This window comes from Castor canadensis, chromosome 6 (assembly GCF_047511655.1).
Source record: "Castor canadensis chromosome 6, mCasCan1.hap1v2, whole genome shotgun sequence".
Classification (NCBI taxonomy): domain Eukaryota; kingdom Metazoa; phylum Chordata; class Mammalia; order Rodentia; family Castoridae; genus Castor; species Castor canadensis.
In genome coordinates, this window is record NC_133391.1 from 165,367,277 (window position 1) to 165,385,694 (window position 18,418).

An 18,418-nucleotide genomic window follows, 5' to 3' on the forward strand; every position below is an offset into this window, starting at 1 on the left:
CCAGCGTGGCAAGCTGAAGTAACCAAATGCTCACGAGGCACAGGTATGCTCGTGTCGCTTCAACATCAACAGGAACGACACAGGGCAGGTCTTCGCACCCTGAAAAACAACGCTTGGAATGTTTCCCCCAGCAAACGCCATCAGAGATCGGAAACTTGCAGATACTCTTTAGAGAAAAAAAAGAGGGAAAAAAGCAAGGAAGATGGGGAGGAAGGGAGGCAAAGCAAAAGGAGCCACCTCTGTTTAAAACACTGCTAACCCTGACAAACCCTGCATCCAGCCGGGTCTATGAGATGAACCTCTCCTTCGTAGATCTACAACTCTTGAAAACAGGGTAAGGAAAGACTACTCAGTATGTGTTCTGTAAGTCATCTGGACCACTAGGGAAACCCAATGGGATGGAGACTCACATCTGCAGGGATGCACTGAGAAGCTGCATTTTTAACTTAGTTGAAAAACCCTGATTTAGGAAAAGAAAAAAAAATCACTTTAAAAAAAATCAAAGCAGTTATCCCTTCCTATTGTCCTCCCCTCCTGGCATGGACAAAATGAGGCAGTAAGGAATGGTGGTGCCAGGCTTTCTAAGGAAGTGGATGATAGAGAAGTGGGAGGTGGAAAAGCCATATTGTATAGTTTAAACACTGAGCAAACGAGTGGGCATACTGAGGACAGGGTTGCCAGGTACCTTGCTGTCTGAGGTATTTATAGACATGGAAAGAGAACCATGTGGTATCGGATTAGAAATGAAAAGCACATGTGTTTTTAAAATATAGGTGGACATAAGATTTAAGATGACACATGCCTGAAATCCCAACTACTCAAGATGCAGAGACAGGAGGACAGAGTTCCAGGCCGGCCTGGACAACATTATCAAGACTGAATGTAAAAAACAAAATAAAAATAAAAGGGGGGAGGGCGAAGTTCAAGTAGTAGAGTGCTTGCTAGCAAGCTGTGAGGCTCTGGGTTCCATCTACAGTACTGCAATGTATCATATATATATATAATCTATAATGCACACTATATATGTAATCTATATATAATCTATAGACATATAGATTATATATAGATTACATATATTAAAAACATAGGCAGATAATAAATATAGTAATAATTTTCAATGTACATATGTGTATACATGTAAGGGTGGGAAGGAAGAACGATAGATATAGGCGGGTAGATAAATGGATGGGTGGATGGGTGGGTGAATGAGTGGGTGGGTGGATACATGATGGGGTAGGTGTGTAGTCAGACTAATGGATGGATGAATGGACTGGCAGGTATGCCTCCACATATATGTTTCCTCCACAGGGAGGGCCTAGAAGCACAGGTATCCCATAAGCAAACAAGCACTTTTGTCTTACTATCTAAATACTATTCAACAATATAAGGACCCCAGTGTGATGGTTGATCTCATGCATGGGCAGGGAAAGTACAAAATGAGCCTGGAGCATCCTGCGGTGCAAGCAAGAAAGAGTACTCAAAGGATGATATGGCCATGTCAAAAGGACACAGAGGCTCCCACTGGCCAAATGTGGACAATGTAGGCATCAAAAACAAATAGCAGATTATAATCCATTGAATACAATAAGATTTCATAAGGGAGGGAGGAAAGAAGGGAGAGAGGGAGGTCTGTTCCTCCTTAAAGTAGAACACCATCTATAAATATAGAAGGAATGATGGAAATTGGTAGCTGTCATCAGGCAGTCATCAGACTAATGGATGACATGGACAGCAATCCTCAAGGGATGCTACGCCTTTGAGAAGAAATATGATAAGGGACAGAGATTAGTGTTGTATCACTCTGTCTCTCCACACAGTGTTTGGCAGTTTTAAATGGTAACTGTGTACTAGAGAAACTTTGCAGACACTAATCTGAGTAGTGGCCAAGGTTAACATGGGAGAAGTAACACCAGAAGAATCTGCACTGGCCAAGAGGAAGCAATCTACACTGGAAGAAGAGAAAGTCAGGCTAAGAATGAAAGGCCTAAATTTTTTAAGATCATCAAATACATAAAGGCAGGAAAGACTAAGGAATATTCCATTTGGAAGGAGACTGACAAAACATGTCAGTTAAATAAAATGCTGGTCACCACCTTGGATCAGGAAAGTGACACATTGTCAGAACAATTGAGGAAATGTGAACAGGGCTTGTGGATGAGTTGTTCCTTGTGAGACAGAGGTAGGAAAGGAGAGAGGGTAGAACAAACATGGAATACCACTAAAAATTGGGAAGTCTGGGTCCAAAGAACATGGGAGTTCTCTATATCATTTGGCCACTTTTCTGTAGGACTGAAACTATTTCAAAATTTAAATAATGTAAAAGCAAAAGAGTTCATTATGTTCTTCTGAACATAATGTTTGAACTTCAGTTCAAGTTCAAACTGCTGTCTTCTAAAGTCTATAATTCTATTGTAAACATGTTAATAGGTTAAAAATTCTGGTTCAAGATCTCAGCCTGAGAGACTTTCTTCCCATTAAACTATCTGGAATTATCAGTACCATCAGGCCATCTATATAGATACAATAAAACTATGACATAGGTAAAACACAAGTTTCCATGTCTAGATGCCCCATTTGTATAGAATGTAGTGGCAACAATTAAAAGATTATTTATTTGGCTATAAGTGCTAAAGCAACAGGTAGACTGAACTGGCCAGCTTGGCTGGAAGGTGACATTGGTCAAGTCAAGCTGATTCAGTGTATGCCAAGAATTTTCTCAGTTGGTCCATAGGCAAAGATAGTAACCAGCTCCTACGAATCATCTTGTGAATGAAGTCTATTTAATCCCATTTTGGACTGGCAAGAACATGCAGATGGCTGAGTGCATTGTAAGCCTACCACTGCAATCAAAGAATAGCCAAAGAACAGCTCAGAGGAAAGGATTCATATATATATAGACAAGCGAGGGCTTCATTACAGGAGTGATGAAATTAGATGTTTCATAGAGATCGTACACTGGGGAAAAGAATTTAATGAGTTTTAGAACTCATCTAATCCTCATAAATCAATGTGATAAAAATGTAGAAATCTGTTTCAGTTGTACTGTAGCAAAGGCTTTCACTTATGTAAATAGTTCCTAATAAACTAGACTACCAAATTAGCTAAGAAACAACACTGCCTGCAAAATTAAGAAACCTAATACAGAGATGATTATTTTTGTTAATTCCATAGGCAACATGAAATAATGTTAAAAGGGATGTGGGGCGTGCTAGGCAAAAGGGTGACTAGAATTAGAGAAAAAAACAATTACATGCCAGCTCTCATGGGAAGAAGAGGGACCAATCTTGCTTAGAGAAAAGCAAGCACACAGGATTCCGACCTACCCAGCACCTCCAGGAATAAAACCATTATCACAGAGGCAGGCCCTCTGTCTGCAGGGCCAGGTGAATAAAACAGACAAGGGTGACAATCCACAACTCATCTGTGACTGGATCATGGTGGCATCAGTGGCATAGCCCAGAGGTGGCAGAAGTGGTGACTGGGAACATGGATCCAGTCTGTGGGGCTCACACAGCGGCCCACTCCACCAGCTGCTGACCTGGCACAAGTCACATCATCTTTGTGCCTCGGTTTCCTCATTTATAACATCAGGGACAATAACAGTACAGGCCTCAGGGTTGTGAGCATCAAGTATGGAGCTGCATAAAGTTTACACTACAAAGCCTGACAGAACAAGGCAGCAGAAAACAGACCAAGGACATTTGAGTAAATAATGTGATGTACCCTAAAAAATCACAAAGAAAATGTTACTTATATTTCTAAAACAGACAGTAAGCTCTACATACTTAAAAAACAGCGTGTGCTTTGCAATCCAGACTGTTACGTTTTCATTCAGGAAGATTAAGTTGAATTCAACTAGACTCCAGCACACCAATATGTATTTCTTAAATACATGCAGACAAGAAGATTATATTTTCCTTTATTTCACAGATGAAAATACAAACACTCAAATCTACAAAAGTCACAAGTCCATGAAAGGTCTGCTGGCTGCCTACCATCCAGCTTCAGTCACAACCCACACACAAGCAGGAGTTCAGTTGCTGAGCAATTAAACCGCAATTCAATACGACGTCTTTAATCTTTCTTCTCAGCCAAAACTTTGATATTTCCAACTTCTAGTGCTGTGATGCAAAAATACTGCTGACTTGCAATAGAGTAAAAGTGGCCCTTACCTCAGAATATGCAAGAGTAATGTGCTCATAGATCCCCTGATGGTGATGAATGGCATCTTCCAGATCCTGCAGCTCAGAGGGAAGGTCTACCTCACCGCAGGCTTTGCACCAAGAGTCCACGTTGCTCATGTACTTGGAGGTTAAAAAATAAAAAAGATTATTTCTATTAAACTATCACTGACCATATTTAGGTTGAGAAAGGGCCATTTTTAAACATGGTTTTAAAAATCAGGATAGTAGAGGGAGAGTATAGGAATGTAACACAGCTGAATCTCCTTTTCAAATGGCATTGATGTGAGTTCCTAAATATGAATGCGCTCCTGGGCTCTACCACCACAGGTTAGGTAGGGTCAGGGACTAGGGCAAGCCCAGGAACCTACATTTAATGAAATCTCAGGTCTCTGCTGCCCAAGGTCTGGGTATGTCCCTGGATTAAGATGGTCCTGCACTGTCTATTTGGCGCACCCTGGTCACTTTTCCTAATCCATATCTGAATCATCATTTCCACCTGCCTTATACTCCTGCTGCAATGGCAGGCATGGAGACAACACACTATGTGCCCCTCTCAGCCTGACTGAGGCCCCATGGCAGGGTGGTCTTAATTTTTCTCTAACATTAAAATGCCAACAGAAAAGATCAAGGGATCTGAAACCATTTACCTTCCTTTAGGAAGTGCAACCAGCTTGTTTTTCTATCCTTTCAATAGGCAATTAGTAAAGGAATTACGAGGAAAGTAACAAAGGCAGCCTAAGCTGCTCAGGTATGAACCTCAAGAAAGGCTTAAGAAGGCCATGGAACCAGTCAGGTCTGTCTAATTTACATGTGACAGCAGTTCCAATCTCACCTCCATCTTCCCCACTGCCACCCACATTTCCAGGACTCATCAATAGTGTATAAATTACTCCAAATTTCCTGGGGAGATGCTATCAGAATCCTTCACAGTTAAGTGTCAAAGGCAAACACAGAAGGCCTAATTAAGGAAGCCAATTCAATTAAGCCAAATAGATGGCAACACATTTCCCTGGATTTTAACCTCTCTCACTCCAGTTCCTCAGCATCTGTATACTTAGAAGGGAATGCAATACCTGACAGGCCAGACAGAAAGGAAAGGCACCATAATTCTCTTAAAGTGTAATAAGAAGTGGTTTATCCCTGTAATCCTAGCTACTTGGGAGGTTGAGTTTGGGAGGATTGCAATTCACGGCCAGCCTGGGCAAAAAAAGCAAGACCCCGCACCCCCTAACCAATAGCTTGGTGAGGTGGCATGCAACTGTCATCCCAACTATGTGGGAGCTTGAGATAGGACTGTGGCTCTAGGATGTACTGGGCAGAAGTTTGTGAGACCCCATCTCGGCAGAAAAAAAGCTGGGCATGGTGGCACATACCTGTCATCCCAATGACAATGGGAAACCTAAAATAGGAGGATCATGGTCCAGGCAGGCCTGGGCAAAAAGCCAAACCTCATCTTCAAACAATCAGAACAAAAGGGGACGGTGGCACAGCTCAAGCAATAGTCTGCTAGTAGGTACAAAGCCCTTATTTCAAGCTTCAGTACCACTCCTCCTCCCACAAAAATGCAATGAGGGTAACCTCCTGGTTACTTATGGTATTTTTTAGGGCCTTAAAATAGACAACTCATCCAAGTAATAACTGTGTGTGCAAACTCCTTTATTATTAATGTTGGTTCAGAAAAATATCTGCATGCAAACCTCAGGGCTTGAAACCAATTTATATAGTATTGTGTCACCAGACAGCAGGTGGTTTCTGATGGCTTCAAACAACCACCATAAGCACCAGAGAATATTTTCATTGCCATGTCTTCTCAATACCCTCAGGCAATGGATGTAGTAACAAAATTACTTTACAGCTCTCCTCCTATCATATGTAGGCACATAGGAGGACTTAGGCATACTTCTAGATGTTTCTTGGGTGGAGTGCTGTATCAACATCAATTAGGTCAGATTGGGCAGCACTAAGTATTCTTCCTATTTCACTCTTTCTTCTTCCATTACTGCATTTAATACTAGTTATTAAATTGTTATAAGCCTTTTACAAACATGAATTGACTGAGGTTAACCATCATTATTAATAAACCATCAACTCCAAGTTAGCAATTAATTTGATCCTAGACAATGACCACTGCTAAACATCCAAAAAAAGAGTTACAAGATTTTCCTAAGAAATAAAAATGATGGAACAAGGCAAAAACAAGTGTTATTTATTCACTATAACATTTCTGAGTTTAATGAGCAAAAGTATCAGACTAACAGACCACTGTATCAGAATCACTATTAATATACAACTCCAATTTTTGAAACAACTCAAGTCAGTTAAGGCTTGGGACACACACACAGACATAAATTCCTCAAATAAGAAAATGCTTAATTTGTTTTTCAAGAAAAACCTCCAGAATCCACTCAACAATGGCTTGAAACTGGCTTTTTAAAGAATGGACAAACATAAAATGGGCAGTGACCTTTTGATGACCTACGCTCAAAAACCCAAGCAGAATAGAATGCCCCCAGAAAAGAAACAAAACGCGTACCTATAAAGAGGCACGATGACCATCTATACCTGTGCAAAAGGACCCTAAAACTTCTCCTCACCATTCAATCAATAATCCCTTCCTATAAATTCCCACAATACCAACTGACTGGAAAGGCAGATCTGGGAGAATAGTTTCAAGCCTCCCTGTAGGTTGACTGTGAAATAAAGCTTGTTCTTTTTGCAAAAACTGGTGCCATAATTTTGGCTTCTATGTGCAACAGAGGATATAATTCATGCTTAGGACTCACAAGGACCTGGTTGGATCCCCTAGCAACAGAAGACAGGGAAGAGGAAAGGGGAGACAGATTCTGATATTGAGCAGAATGGCGACTTTTTCAAAAGTGAGGTTTTTTTTTTTCTTTTCTTTTTTAAAGTGTTGCTAAATAGAAGATAAAAGGAGTTTTTACTTTGTAAAATTGAGGCAAGTAGATTTGGAGGAGTGAGACTGGTATACACAGTTTTAAGAGGAGACCTTGTGGCAAACACAACAAGGGGACTGGACTTTGAGCACATGATAAAAGCAAGAGCACACAAGGGAGGGGTGAGGATAGGTAAGACACCTAAAAAATTAGCTAGCATTTGTTGCCCTTAGCGCAGAGAAACTAAAGCAGATACCTTAAAAGCAACTGAGGCCAATAGGAAAAGGGGACCAGGATCTAGAGAAAAGGTTAGATCAAAAAGAATTACCCTAGAAGGCAACACCCACGCACAGGAAATTAATGTGAGTCAACTCCCTGTATAGCTATCCTTATCTCAGCCAGGAACCCTTGTTCCTTCCTATTATTGCCTATACTCTCTCTTCAACAAAATTAGAGATAAGGGCAAAATAGTTTATGCTGGGTATTGAGGGGGTGGGGGGGAGAGGGAGGGGGTGGAGTGGGTGGTAAGGGAGGGGGTGGGGGCAGGGGGAGAAATGACCCAAGCCTTGTGTGCACATATGAATAATAAAGCAATAAAAAAAAAGAGGAGACCTTGTATAATTAATTAGCAGACTGATTTTCTCTAAGTATTTACTCCACTACTCTCCACTGGCTGAAAAGGGAGCCGCTCAGCTCTTTTGCTTGTTCTGTCTCCCATCACCCACAGCCAGGGTCCTCTAGACCAGGGAATGTCACTATTGCTCCTTTCTTAGGCCTGCTTCCCTCACAGCAGAGGCTCCACAGCCTCTGCTGAGCACAGGTGATTAGAAAACAAAAGAATGGAAACTTCCTGCAATATGATCTTTCTAAATATTAATTCAGAAAGGATCCCTCCTTTATAAAACAAATTGAGACAGGTTGAAAAGCACAAGCATGTGCACAAGAAATACATGCACACAAATGCAAACTTCAGCCAATATTTAGCCTCATTTTCTGTTTTCATTTCTAAAAAATATTGTCTTACTTTACCTACTATCCCAATGAGAATATTGTTTTCACCCCAAATTAGGCCTATGCTTTGAATAAAAGCTTTCATGAAAAAAATGCACATACAAAGTGAAATCAGACGAAACTGGGAACAAATATATGTGCACTATTTGCTTCAGAAAGCCAAAAGGGAATACTAAAGCACTTTTATTATTTGCTTCTGAATTTCAGCCCAGACTTAAGACAAAATCATCCAAATGTATGATGTACATAACTATCACATAAAAGTAATTTTTATAGCAAATGTTACCTTTTAAGTTTTTTTATGGAAAGTGAAATTTCACATGAATATAAATATAATTGCAAAACAATTTGTTCTTATGATAGGAACTGAAAATCTTAGCCATCTATCTCAATGTAAGTCTCAGTTCGGAGAACAAGAGCAAATCATTAACCATATAGACTTAGGCAGCTACACCACTGGCCCACCTACTTCACTAGGCTGGCTGAAAGATGAAACAGATTGTATGTTAAACAAGTATAATTTTTATAAATTAAAAATTTAAAATTAAAAAAAACTATGCAACTACTAGTTATTACTTTATTTTTGGCTCTTTTCAAAGTATAGAAGGTCCTTAAAGTCACAGACAAAATGAGATAATCAGACTTCTGGCTCACTCTGAAGGTAAGCCTCTCTGAGCACTAAGAGCACATGCTTATGATGGGAACGTCGATCTATGCAGTCTAATACAGTAGTCACTGGCCACACATTACTGTTGACCATGTGAACTGTGGACACTGTAAGAAGTTTAGCTTTACTACTTTTTTAACTAATTTTATTGACCTTTAAGTTGGCTTCAATGGCCACATGTACTGACAAGCTAGCACATGAGACAGTGCAGCTCTAGATTACTATTAACAATAAAACTTGGGGATCTTAAGGTGCAATAAAATCAAGTCACTTTAAAGCTTTGTTTTATGAAAATGTAATTAAGAACACTTGCTATGGAAGCTCCTGACATAAAGGACTGTCCAGTGGATAGGCCACATGACTAAGATAATGAAAGCTGGGGTCCCTAGACAATGTCTACTGGTAAAGACACTAACACTGTGGTCTTGTTTCCCTATTTGCAAACTGATATTCTGATAGCTGACCTTCACTGGAGATGAGGACAAGACAGAACACCAGGGACATATTTGGAACATCATTCTCATCTTGTTTTAACCTCAAGAGTTATATTTATATGATCAAAAGCAAATACCACACAAGAACACCCAAGTAGGCAGAGGGGCAGCTCTGGCAGCTCAGCCAAGAGCATAATCCTTACAGAGAAGGTTGCTTCCATTATTAATGGGCCACATATTTGAGAACTATGCCCCCTATCAGATTTAAATTCCTCATGAAAATTCTGGAAGGGATTGAAAGAGGTGGCTAAGATGGGGACCCATTCATGGCATCCATGTTTCTGGTCCTTTCCAGACTGAACTATGAAAACAGCTGAAGCATAACTAGAAGGCAAAGCATCTAAAGAGAGGAAACAAGGCTGGCATACTCCCATGCTCTCCTGGGAAGATGAAATACTTCAGTAGATGTGATCTCCATGCATCAGAATTCCAAGGATCTTTCTTCTGTTCAGTGATGAGGAAGAAATTTAGCACATTTTCACACAAGAGTAAGGAAACACTTTACAAAGATGTCCTGATGTCCTTTCTGTATGTGTCAGGTGTCTAGGTACAGGCCTTGTGGCTTCATCAAGATCGAGGACACAAGCCTCATCAGGTACTCTGCCCCTGAACTTGGCTTTGGCTCCTTTTCCAGCCATTTTACATGTATGGAGATGTAATGCACTGTTAAAAGTTTATGTGGAATCCTGTGAGTTTCTGTTCAATAATATAATCTTCTAGTTTAGTTTCCTTCAAATCTATAAATTATAGCCATTCATTCTATCCAAATAAAAACAACTGAGGTTCTTTCAAATTTGCTGCATGCTTGATATTTTTAATAATAAAACATTGAGAGGAATATGCCCTGTGGTACCCACATTTCTAGATTACTTTTAATCAGGTCAGAGTAGCAATTAATCTCCTGGATTTGCTTACAATTCTGAATCCCACCACATTCTTGAAAGAGATTTCCCTCTGTTGTGCTTTAGACTACCTGCTCTCACCCAAGCAGCGTGTGCTGCTTTAAATGTATTCATATAATCTTACCTTTCTGGAGGTCCACTAACAATTTTTATTCCTTCTAGATCCATGGGGTTGGTCTGTCACATGCTACATGGCTTAAAGATGACACATCAAGAACCACTCAGCTTATCTTTCTACTCACAATGTCAGATGTCAAGTACATGGCTACTCTGTACAATAAAGATCAGAGGTGGCCACAGGGTTATAGAGAGGGTACTGTTTCATGCTGCAGAAAGTTTCTGTTACTTTAAAAAATTGTTTCATGTGTGGACTTTTGTTCATCTTTACACACAATAAGTTAAATGCACATAATTAATACATAGAAAAATCTTTACCAGTGAAACCTGTAAAATCCTCACTCACAGCTCCTATATAATGCTACTAAGATTTCTCTCTTTATATTCCACTAGTTTCCTCTCTTGCTTCACACTTCAGAGGTCTCCAGAATCGAGATCACTGCTAAGTAGCATCTTGGGCAATACTGACTGCCTTGCTGAAATCCCAGGCAAGCTGGGGCCTCTAGCTTACCTTTACTGACGACTTCACTCTTTCAACAGAAACTGACTGTAGATGAAAGAGATATTATATCCTTCTTAGAAACATCAGCACAAATCCATATAAAAGTCTTCTCCTCTCAAAACTATTTTTGTAAAAGCTATACCACTATTTTTCCTTTTAAGTAAAGTAACCACTTGCCTGTTCCTCACGAGTCTTCCTAAAGAAGAACACAGCTAGAAGACCCTGTGTTCTTTGTCTGATTCTGCAAAGACATTCCACTGGTAGCACGTTCCCTGCAATAAAGTGTGAGTTGCAAGCAGTCTCTCTCCTGCTGCTGCTTTTGCTTGAGTCAAGGTGTGTGGAGGTGGGGAGTGTCACAGGCATGCATTACACATTCCTTTTTAAACAAGACACTGAGATAGTACATAAAGCCAATGTGAAGTCAGAATCTGTTTAGTTTAGTAACTCTGTGTAGACTGCCTACCTGAAAGCTATTTTCTACCTACCTCAGGCTGGTAGAGCCTCCCTCCCATTGTAGAGGTCCAAAAGTGAGATCCACCACTCCCCCCATTCCCTTAGAGCAGGGCTTGGTGTGCACCTCACTCCTGGCCAATGAGAACTGGGGGATGTATACTGGTGGTGGAGAAAAAGAGAGAGAGAGGCAAAGACACTTACTGTCGTCCCTGTCGACAGTAGACAGTGTCACTGAGGAGCTGGTGCTTGGAGCTGGTCACACATCTTGTGATTGTGTTAGGAAGGCCAAACCAAAAGTGGAGATGCATATCCCCCTAGCACCAGCACCTTAGCAACACCTTATGTTTAAACCACTGAGAGGCCTTCTCTTGCTTGCTACAAAGCATCCTATGAAGAATAATAAATGGGTAATGATAAGGTGAAAGAAGAGAGGAGGAGGAAAAGAAAGGGGTGGAAAAAGAACAGCAGTTTCCACTTAGTACAGGTTGAACAACACTAATTAGAAAGAAAATCTATAATCCAAAACTTTATAAGCTGAACAAAAAAAATTTGGATTTCGGAGCATTCTGCGTTTTCAGAGTAGGGATACTTAAGCAGTAAAGTCTATCGGGAACTCTGAAATTCCTGATCTCAGTATTTTGAATAAAGCATTCTCAATGTATATAAAATACACCAGGCACTATGCAGGACACTTAATACAAATGATCACTTACATGATAAAAACAATTCTCCCAAGCAGATACTTTTATTTCAACTTTACAAATGACAAAAGAAAAAATAAAAAACTAAAGAACAAAGCACGGCATGGTGGCATATACTGCAATCCCAGCATTTGGAAGGCTAAGGCAGGAGGCTTGCCAGTTTGAGACCAGCCTGGGCTACACAGCAAGACCCAGGCCATTCTGGGCTTCATAGTGAGACCCTATCTCAAAAACAAACAAAAAAACAAAACATCTAAAGAACAGAGAAGTTAAATAACTTGCCTAAGGTTGCACAGTGACACGTGAGAGAGCTTGGATTTAGACTCAAGGCTGAGGAACTGCAGCATTTACACAAAGACCTCCAAGGATCTGTTGCACATCTTGAGATTACCAGAGGAGGAAACAATCTGGCTGTCACACTGTGGACTGGGGTTCCAGGCACTGACCTTTTCAGCCTTCTGGTGGAAAACAGAGGACATGTCAAGCAAGGTGCTGCGCTCATCCAGGGCTGCTGCAAATGCCTTCCACTCCTGCTCCAGCTGATTCGCAATCTGTTTAATCTGCTGAGAGGCATAGTGGCCAGATTCCACCAAGCGATTGGCCACTGACATTATTCGGTTTATATTTACATACACATTCTGCAAAGAGACAGAAGAGGGATCGCTAGGGGAGTGTCAACAGGGAGCTCCTTTCTAAGAAACCCAAACAGTACTTGCTAAAATTGCCTACTAAAGTTAGCCTATTTTTAATAGTAGAACCAACAGATACACTGTATTATATATATTTGCTCTCTGGATTTTCATAAACCTCATTCCAACAGGTTGCATTATATCTTCAGAACTGTAAAATTAAATGTCATCTAGCTGAAAAGCATCTAATTGTGAAGCTCAAAACAATCAAACACACAAGTGGGTGCACACAAATACACTCTTACTCACTTCTTGGCTTCAGAAACGGAGAAGGATCCAGATAGCAAGCCTACTGACAAGCAGTCACACAGAATTGAAGGACCCAAGGTTTCAGCGTTAGCTTGAACCCAGAAACTAAAAAATATGTACCTAGCAACCAAAGGCTATTTGTATGAAAACAAGCTCTCCTTTCTACAAATAAGCCCAAGTCATTTTTTTGGTGCCAATAAAAAGCCTCCTATAAATGGATCTACTTTCTCCCAGGAATATGAACTGAAGTAGAACTGTAACAATACCGTGTTCAAATTTTAAATAATGCTGTTCTACACTGTTGAAATTCCTATATAAAGATCACTAGTTTACTAGAACACAGGGTTTAGGGGGAAAAAAATGAGAAAAACAAAACACTTTCTTCACAAAACATGTTTTCCTTATGGCACTTCCCTTTCTGCCTCCAATCCCCTCTAGGTTTAGTATTAGATCCAAGGTGGAATGTGTGTGCATACCTTCAACAAATCCCAACTTGTTTTTTTCACACTGCCAACATATAGCTCCCGTCTGTGGACCTCCAAAATGATAGGCACATCTTTGGCTTCTCTTGCCCCAATCTAATTACCCAATCTATCCAAACTCTTACAGCCCCATCCCTTGCTCTCCCTTCTCACAATCTCTCGGAGCCACTCTGCCACTTCCTCGCAAGTAACAGGGCAATGACCTCATCCCTGTCCTGTGGGAGCCTATAGCCCATCCAAGTAAGTGACCTGCTCTTTCTTTACACCTTCTTTTACTTATCACTTCCCTATTTCTGACACAACTATGAGAATTTGGGGGAGTCATCCTGGTCTGGGAATAGAAGCCATAGGACTCCAGACTGAGTTACTTTTCTGGGCTGCATCTGAAAGCTAGAATCAGCTAACCAACCTTACATGTCTGACGTAGCAGGGAAAGAGGATACTTTGTGAGGCTGTAACAGTCAAGACCATGTTCAGCTGGATTGGATCTCACTGACATGTGTGGTGGCACAAATGCTCTAATATGCATTAAGTTAATGAAATATATTTTCGTTTGGATCTGGCATGCCACCTGCCCCCCAAAAGGCTCATGAGCTGAGGGTGTGTTAAAGACTTGGTCAACAGCTGGTGGTACTATTTGAAATGGTAGATATGGGAGGTAGAACCCACCTAGATGAAGTAGGTCATGGGGGTGTGCCCTTGAGGAATATATTGGCACTCTGGCCCCTTTCTCTCTCATTTAGCTTCCTGGCGTCCACCAAGTGAGCAGCTCTGCTCCATTTTGTGACGCTTCCTGTCATGATGTTTCTGCCTCACCATAGGACCAGAAACTGTGGGAGCCAAGTGACATCAAGTGAAACCTCTCAAAATAAAATAATCTTTCCTCCTTTTAAGTTGCTTATCTCAAAAATTTTGTCACCACTAGGAAAAGCTGACTAACACACAATGCCTCCTTCTTCTCATGTGCACTCTTTCTCTTTCTCCCTCCTTCATCAGGTAACTAAATTTGCTAATTTTACCCCTCACAATCCTTAAAGGAAAAAAGCTAATCCAAATGGTCTGTTAGAGGAACACATAAAGACACCCAGTGTTAGGACCTGCAGAGGGGCAGAGCAGTCCCTTCAGATGTCTCAAATGTGGAAAACACTAATGGAACTCATTTACACTGTGATTGTTACAGTTTCCAGTATTAGTTCTATTTCCCAAGCAGACTGTACCAGTCCATGCGTTACACATTTTCCATCACTCTGTCATTTACGGCACACATAAAGGAGCATAGCGGCCCACGCACTAATAAGCGGCGTGTACACAGATATGGCAAGGGGTACAACAGTATCTACACCTAATTCTTATCATCATGGCTTTTATAAGTGAGTTATCATTGAATGGGCATAATTCTTAGTATCCCTGAATACAATTTCTTTAAAGGCTGTCTACATACTGGCATTTAGTACTTTTATTTTGTCAAAAATTGCTAGAGCATTGTAGACAGCAAAAGAAAGGGCTCAGGACTCATGGAGGGGTTTAGAACTCGGTCTGGAAAGCTCCCCCAGCTGTTGTCACTCAACACAGTAGAGAGCTCCCATATGCTTTCTAATTAAAATGTTATCTAGGCAAAGAATACAAATGTAGAAAATAAGAAAAAATAACTTAAATCTAAAAAAGAAAAAAGAAAAAAAAGGAGAGGGACATCACTCATACTTTAGTAGCAGATCCTTACCTGCTTTGACTGCATTTGCAGTTGTACTGATACATCACAGACAGTAACTACCATTTGTTGAGTACTGAGTATGTGTCATGCACCATGTTTAGAGTTTACACATACAGAGAAAATAATGCAGTTTCACAGAAGGTAAACTGTATCCCCGCTTCACAGATCAGGTAACTAATCTGTGGATCAAAGAAGTCAAACAGGCTGCCCAAGGTCACAGTAAACAGAGCCACAACTAAAAACCTCTATATCCACAGTCACTCTGAAAGCCTGACAGTGCCTCCATGAGGAAGCAGGACTTGAACTGGTAAAATGTTCACATCCCAGGATGTAGCTGTTCTGACGATGGCTTACCATACAGTTCATAGCAAAGTGATTGTGCTGAGTCTGAAGCTCCATTGCATGAGGGTGGCTGGTCCCAATCTCTGTGTAGCTGTTTAGAAACAGGCCTTTGTTGTGTGTGATCCAGTCAAACATCTACCAGAAGGAAAAAGACAACATTGCAGAAAGAGAAAGTTGACAGTGCCCAGAAAAGAAGGGGTGACTTCCTCTGACAACTGGCTAGTATCTAGACTCAGAAGAACCTATACTTTTAAGAACGTGTGTGTGTGTGTGTGTGTGTGTGTGTGTGTGTGTTGGGGGAGGGGTTGAGGGAGCTCACACCTGTAATCCCAGCTACTAGGGAGGTGGCGATGGGAAGGATCAAGGTTTGAGGCTAGCTTGGGCAAAAAAGTTATCAAGACCCCACCTCAACCAGTAAGCTGGGTATGGTACATGCTTATTATCTCAGCTACATGGGAGGCTGTAGGTAAAAGGATGGTGGTCCAAGCTGGCCTGGGCAAAAGTAACAGACCCTATTCCAAAAATAACTAAAGAAAAATGGACTAGAAGTGTGGCAAGTGGTAAACTACCTGCCTAGCAAGCACAAAGCCCTGAGACCAAGCCCCAATACCACCAAAAAACAAGTCAGTAGTCCTGAACTTGTGAGTTCTACAAGAAAATCTTATCTAACAAGGAGGAATCAAGAAGCAGAGTAAGGGCTGGGGAATGGCTCAAGTGGCTTTGAGTTTAAATCCCAGTGCTGCCCATAAATAAACAAATAAATAAATAAGAGGCACTCACAGACATACACTATCCCCCGCCCGCACACTCATTAAAAACCCCTGCCTTCTGCAGCCCAGCCCTCCGCCACCAGACACTGCTTTGTTTGCCACACTGCTCTCCAACTGAAGACCCACAGGTAGAACTTGGGACTTCCAGATATCTGTCCAGTTTGGCTCTGCCCACAGATTACTGGCTAAATGGCTAAAATACTATACTTTTTAATGCAAGAAGTATATAAACCTGAGCAAGTACAAACAATAAAATCTGTCAAAATTTTGAAAGGACTTGAGAGTTTTAACAATGACCTTCTTCTTGCAGTATGCGACAGATACTGCTTGGGTAAGGCTGTGACTTAAGATTCGAAAGGAGGGCTAGGAATGTAGAATGGTAAAGGACTTGCCTAGAATGACAAAGCCTTGGTTTTAATACCCAGCACTGTCAAGGGGAAGGGGAAAAAAAAAAGAAAAGATTCACAAGGAAAACATTTAAGAAATTCAAATAATTGTCAATTAGCTTTGCTGCAGTGTCTTGAACCAGGTTCCCATAGTGAGTAAACAGTTTTTATAGTAATTAGAAGATTTTCTAGTGTCTGACAAAGCACTACCTAAAACCAAAGCACACTTACAGGTACACTTACAGGTAGGTTAAAAGCTTACTAAATAATATTTGATTTTTACCTTTTAAAAGGTCCTTTTATATTCTGTATCAAAGATTTCTAATACAGGTTTTCTAGTTTACAAAATATTCACCAGTCCATGTAAAAAAAAAATCAATAAACTCAAATTAGTAATGATTAAGTCACTCATGTTCGTGGCTTGCAATACATTTCTGTTTGCAAGCATCCTGTTTTCACATTGCAAAGACTACATTCGCCAGTAATTGTTACAAATCCACTTTGATCAGTTGGTTTGCCTGGTGCACAAGAATAAAACATGAGAACATAGGTAATTACTGCCTATATTACCAAGAAAGTTATTTTTAATGCATTACTTACCTTATATTTGAAAAATACAATCAAATATAGGTCTGAATGGGGTTTTGTTACTGGTTTTGTATGAAAGGAAGAGCAGATACTGACAAAATGAACAGAATTACTGCTTTCAATCAACACAATCCTATAAAATTTTCACTCTTTTAATCAGAAATACCTTTCTTAAGTCTATCTTGTAGTCATTCTCCAGCAAACCATCAGTGATTTTAACTCAGAATTTCTAAAATAGTACTGTACTACACAAGTAAAACTGGAAACCAGATTTAAGTGCAGTTGCTGAATGACCCTTGCTGATTTCTAAAGAAAGAGGTGAGGGAAGCCTCCACACCGTTCACCTTTCCTCTCTTTCATTCACCTGACCACTCAAGCCCTGGCTGCCTAGACACAATGACTCAAGAGATTCACTCCATGTTTTGTTTTGGCATGTTCCTCCCCGCCTTTACCTTCTCAGCATCCTGTTCAAACAGTCGCAGCTGGAAGCACTGGTCCAGCTTCAGTTTCCTCACATGCCACATCTGATGCAAATGCTGCCGGGTCGAGTGCAGCCTATCCAGCATGGTGGACACCTTGGGCAAGAGGTTCTGCAGGTCTGCATTGCCTGACCCTGAGTTCTTTTTGGGAAAACTATCGCTGCTCTGAATCCTCTGAAGCAGCTTCTGTCCCTCTAAATCCAAGTCTTCTATGGGGGCCTTAATCACCTTCTTCTTTAGCTGAGAATGTTCCTCAATCATATTCCGAGCCCCCTCTAGGTCCTGAGGCAACTCTTTCTTAGCAAGAATGTCCTGAAGTTCCTCCAGCCGGGACAGCATGTGGGTTGCATTACTAATATAGTCTTCAAAAGCAACTCTGATCTCAATCCATTCTTCATGGTTGTATTCCAGGCAGCCATCGAACTCAGGAGTTAGCTGAGAAGGATCAACTACTTTGGTAAGGCCTTCTAAAGAGACCATATTTGTCTTAAGGGAAAAAAAATTACACATGAGAAGATGAACCAATTTTATATGGTCTTAACATAGTGCAATTTACAGTGCTTAGATTTCCAAAGTTAATCTACTTATAGAAAACATAATATCTCTGGTTCTGGCCCCCCAAAACAAATGTAGATGGGAGAAGTATTGTCAGTACAATGAAAAAATACATCAATTACTGTAACACATGTTAGTTGGAATACGTAGAACCATGTATTCACAAGACCTAAAGCAATTAGGCTCCTTTCCAAAAATGTAGAGATTAACCTCCTATGCTACTCTTACCAAACCAGGAAATA

The 18,418-nt window shown here is 40.7% G+C and overlaps 1 protein-coding gene across 7 annotated transcripts in view; it reads right to left on the reverse strand.

Annotated features, from left to right (window-relative positions):
• Trio (trio Rho guanine nucleotide exchange factor) overlaps nucleotides 1–18,418 on the reverse strand; it is a 344,029-nt gene that overhangs the window by 188,019 nt on the left and 137,592 nt on the right. For all 7 annotated transcript variants that reach the window (XM_020179766.2, XM_074077719.1, XM_074077720.1 and 4 more), the window contains exons 5-8: nucleotides 17,595–18,107; nucleotides 15,411–15,533; nucleotides 12,372–12,563; nucleotides 4,173–4,304 (exon numbers count right to left, since the gene is read on the reverse strand). In XM_020179766.2, coding sequence (XP_020035355.2) covers nucleotides 4,173–4,304; nucleotides 12,372–12,563; nucleotides 15,411–15,533; nucleotides 17,595–18,107 — 960 coding nt within the window. The remainder of the gene's footprint in view (nucleotides 1–4,172; nucleotides 4,305–12,371; nucleotides 12,564–15,410; nucleotides 15,534–17,594; nucleotides 18,108–18,418) is intronic.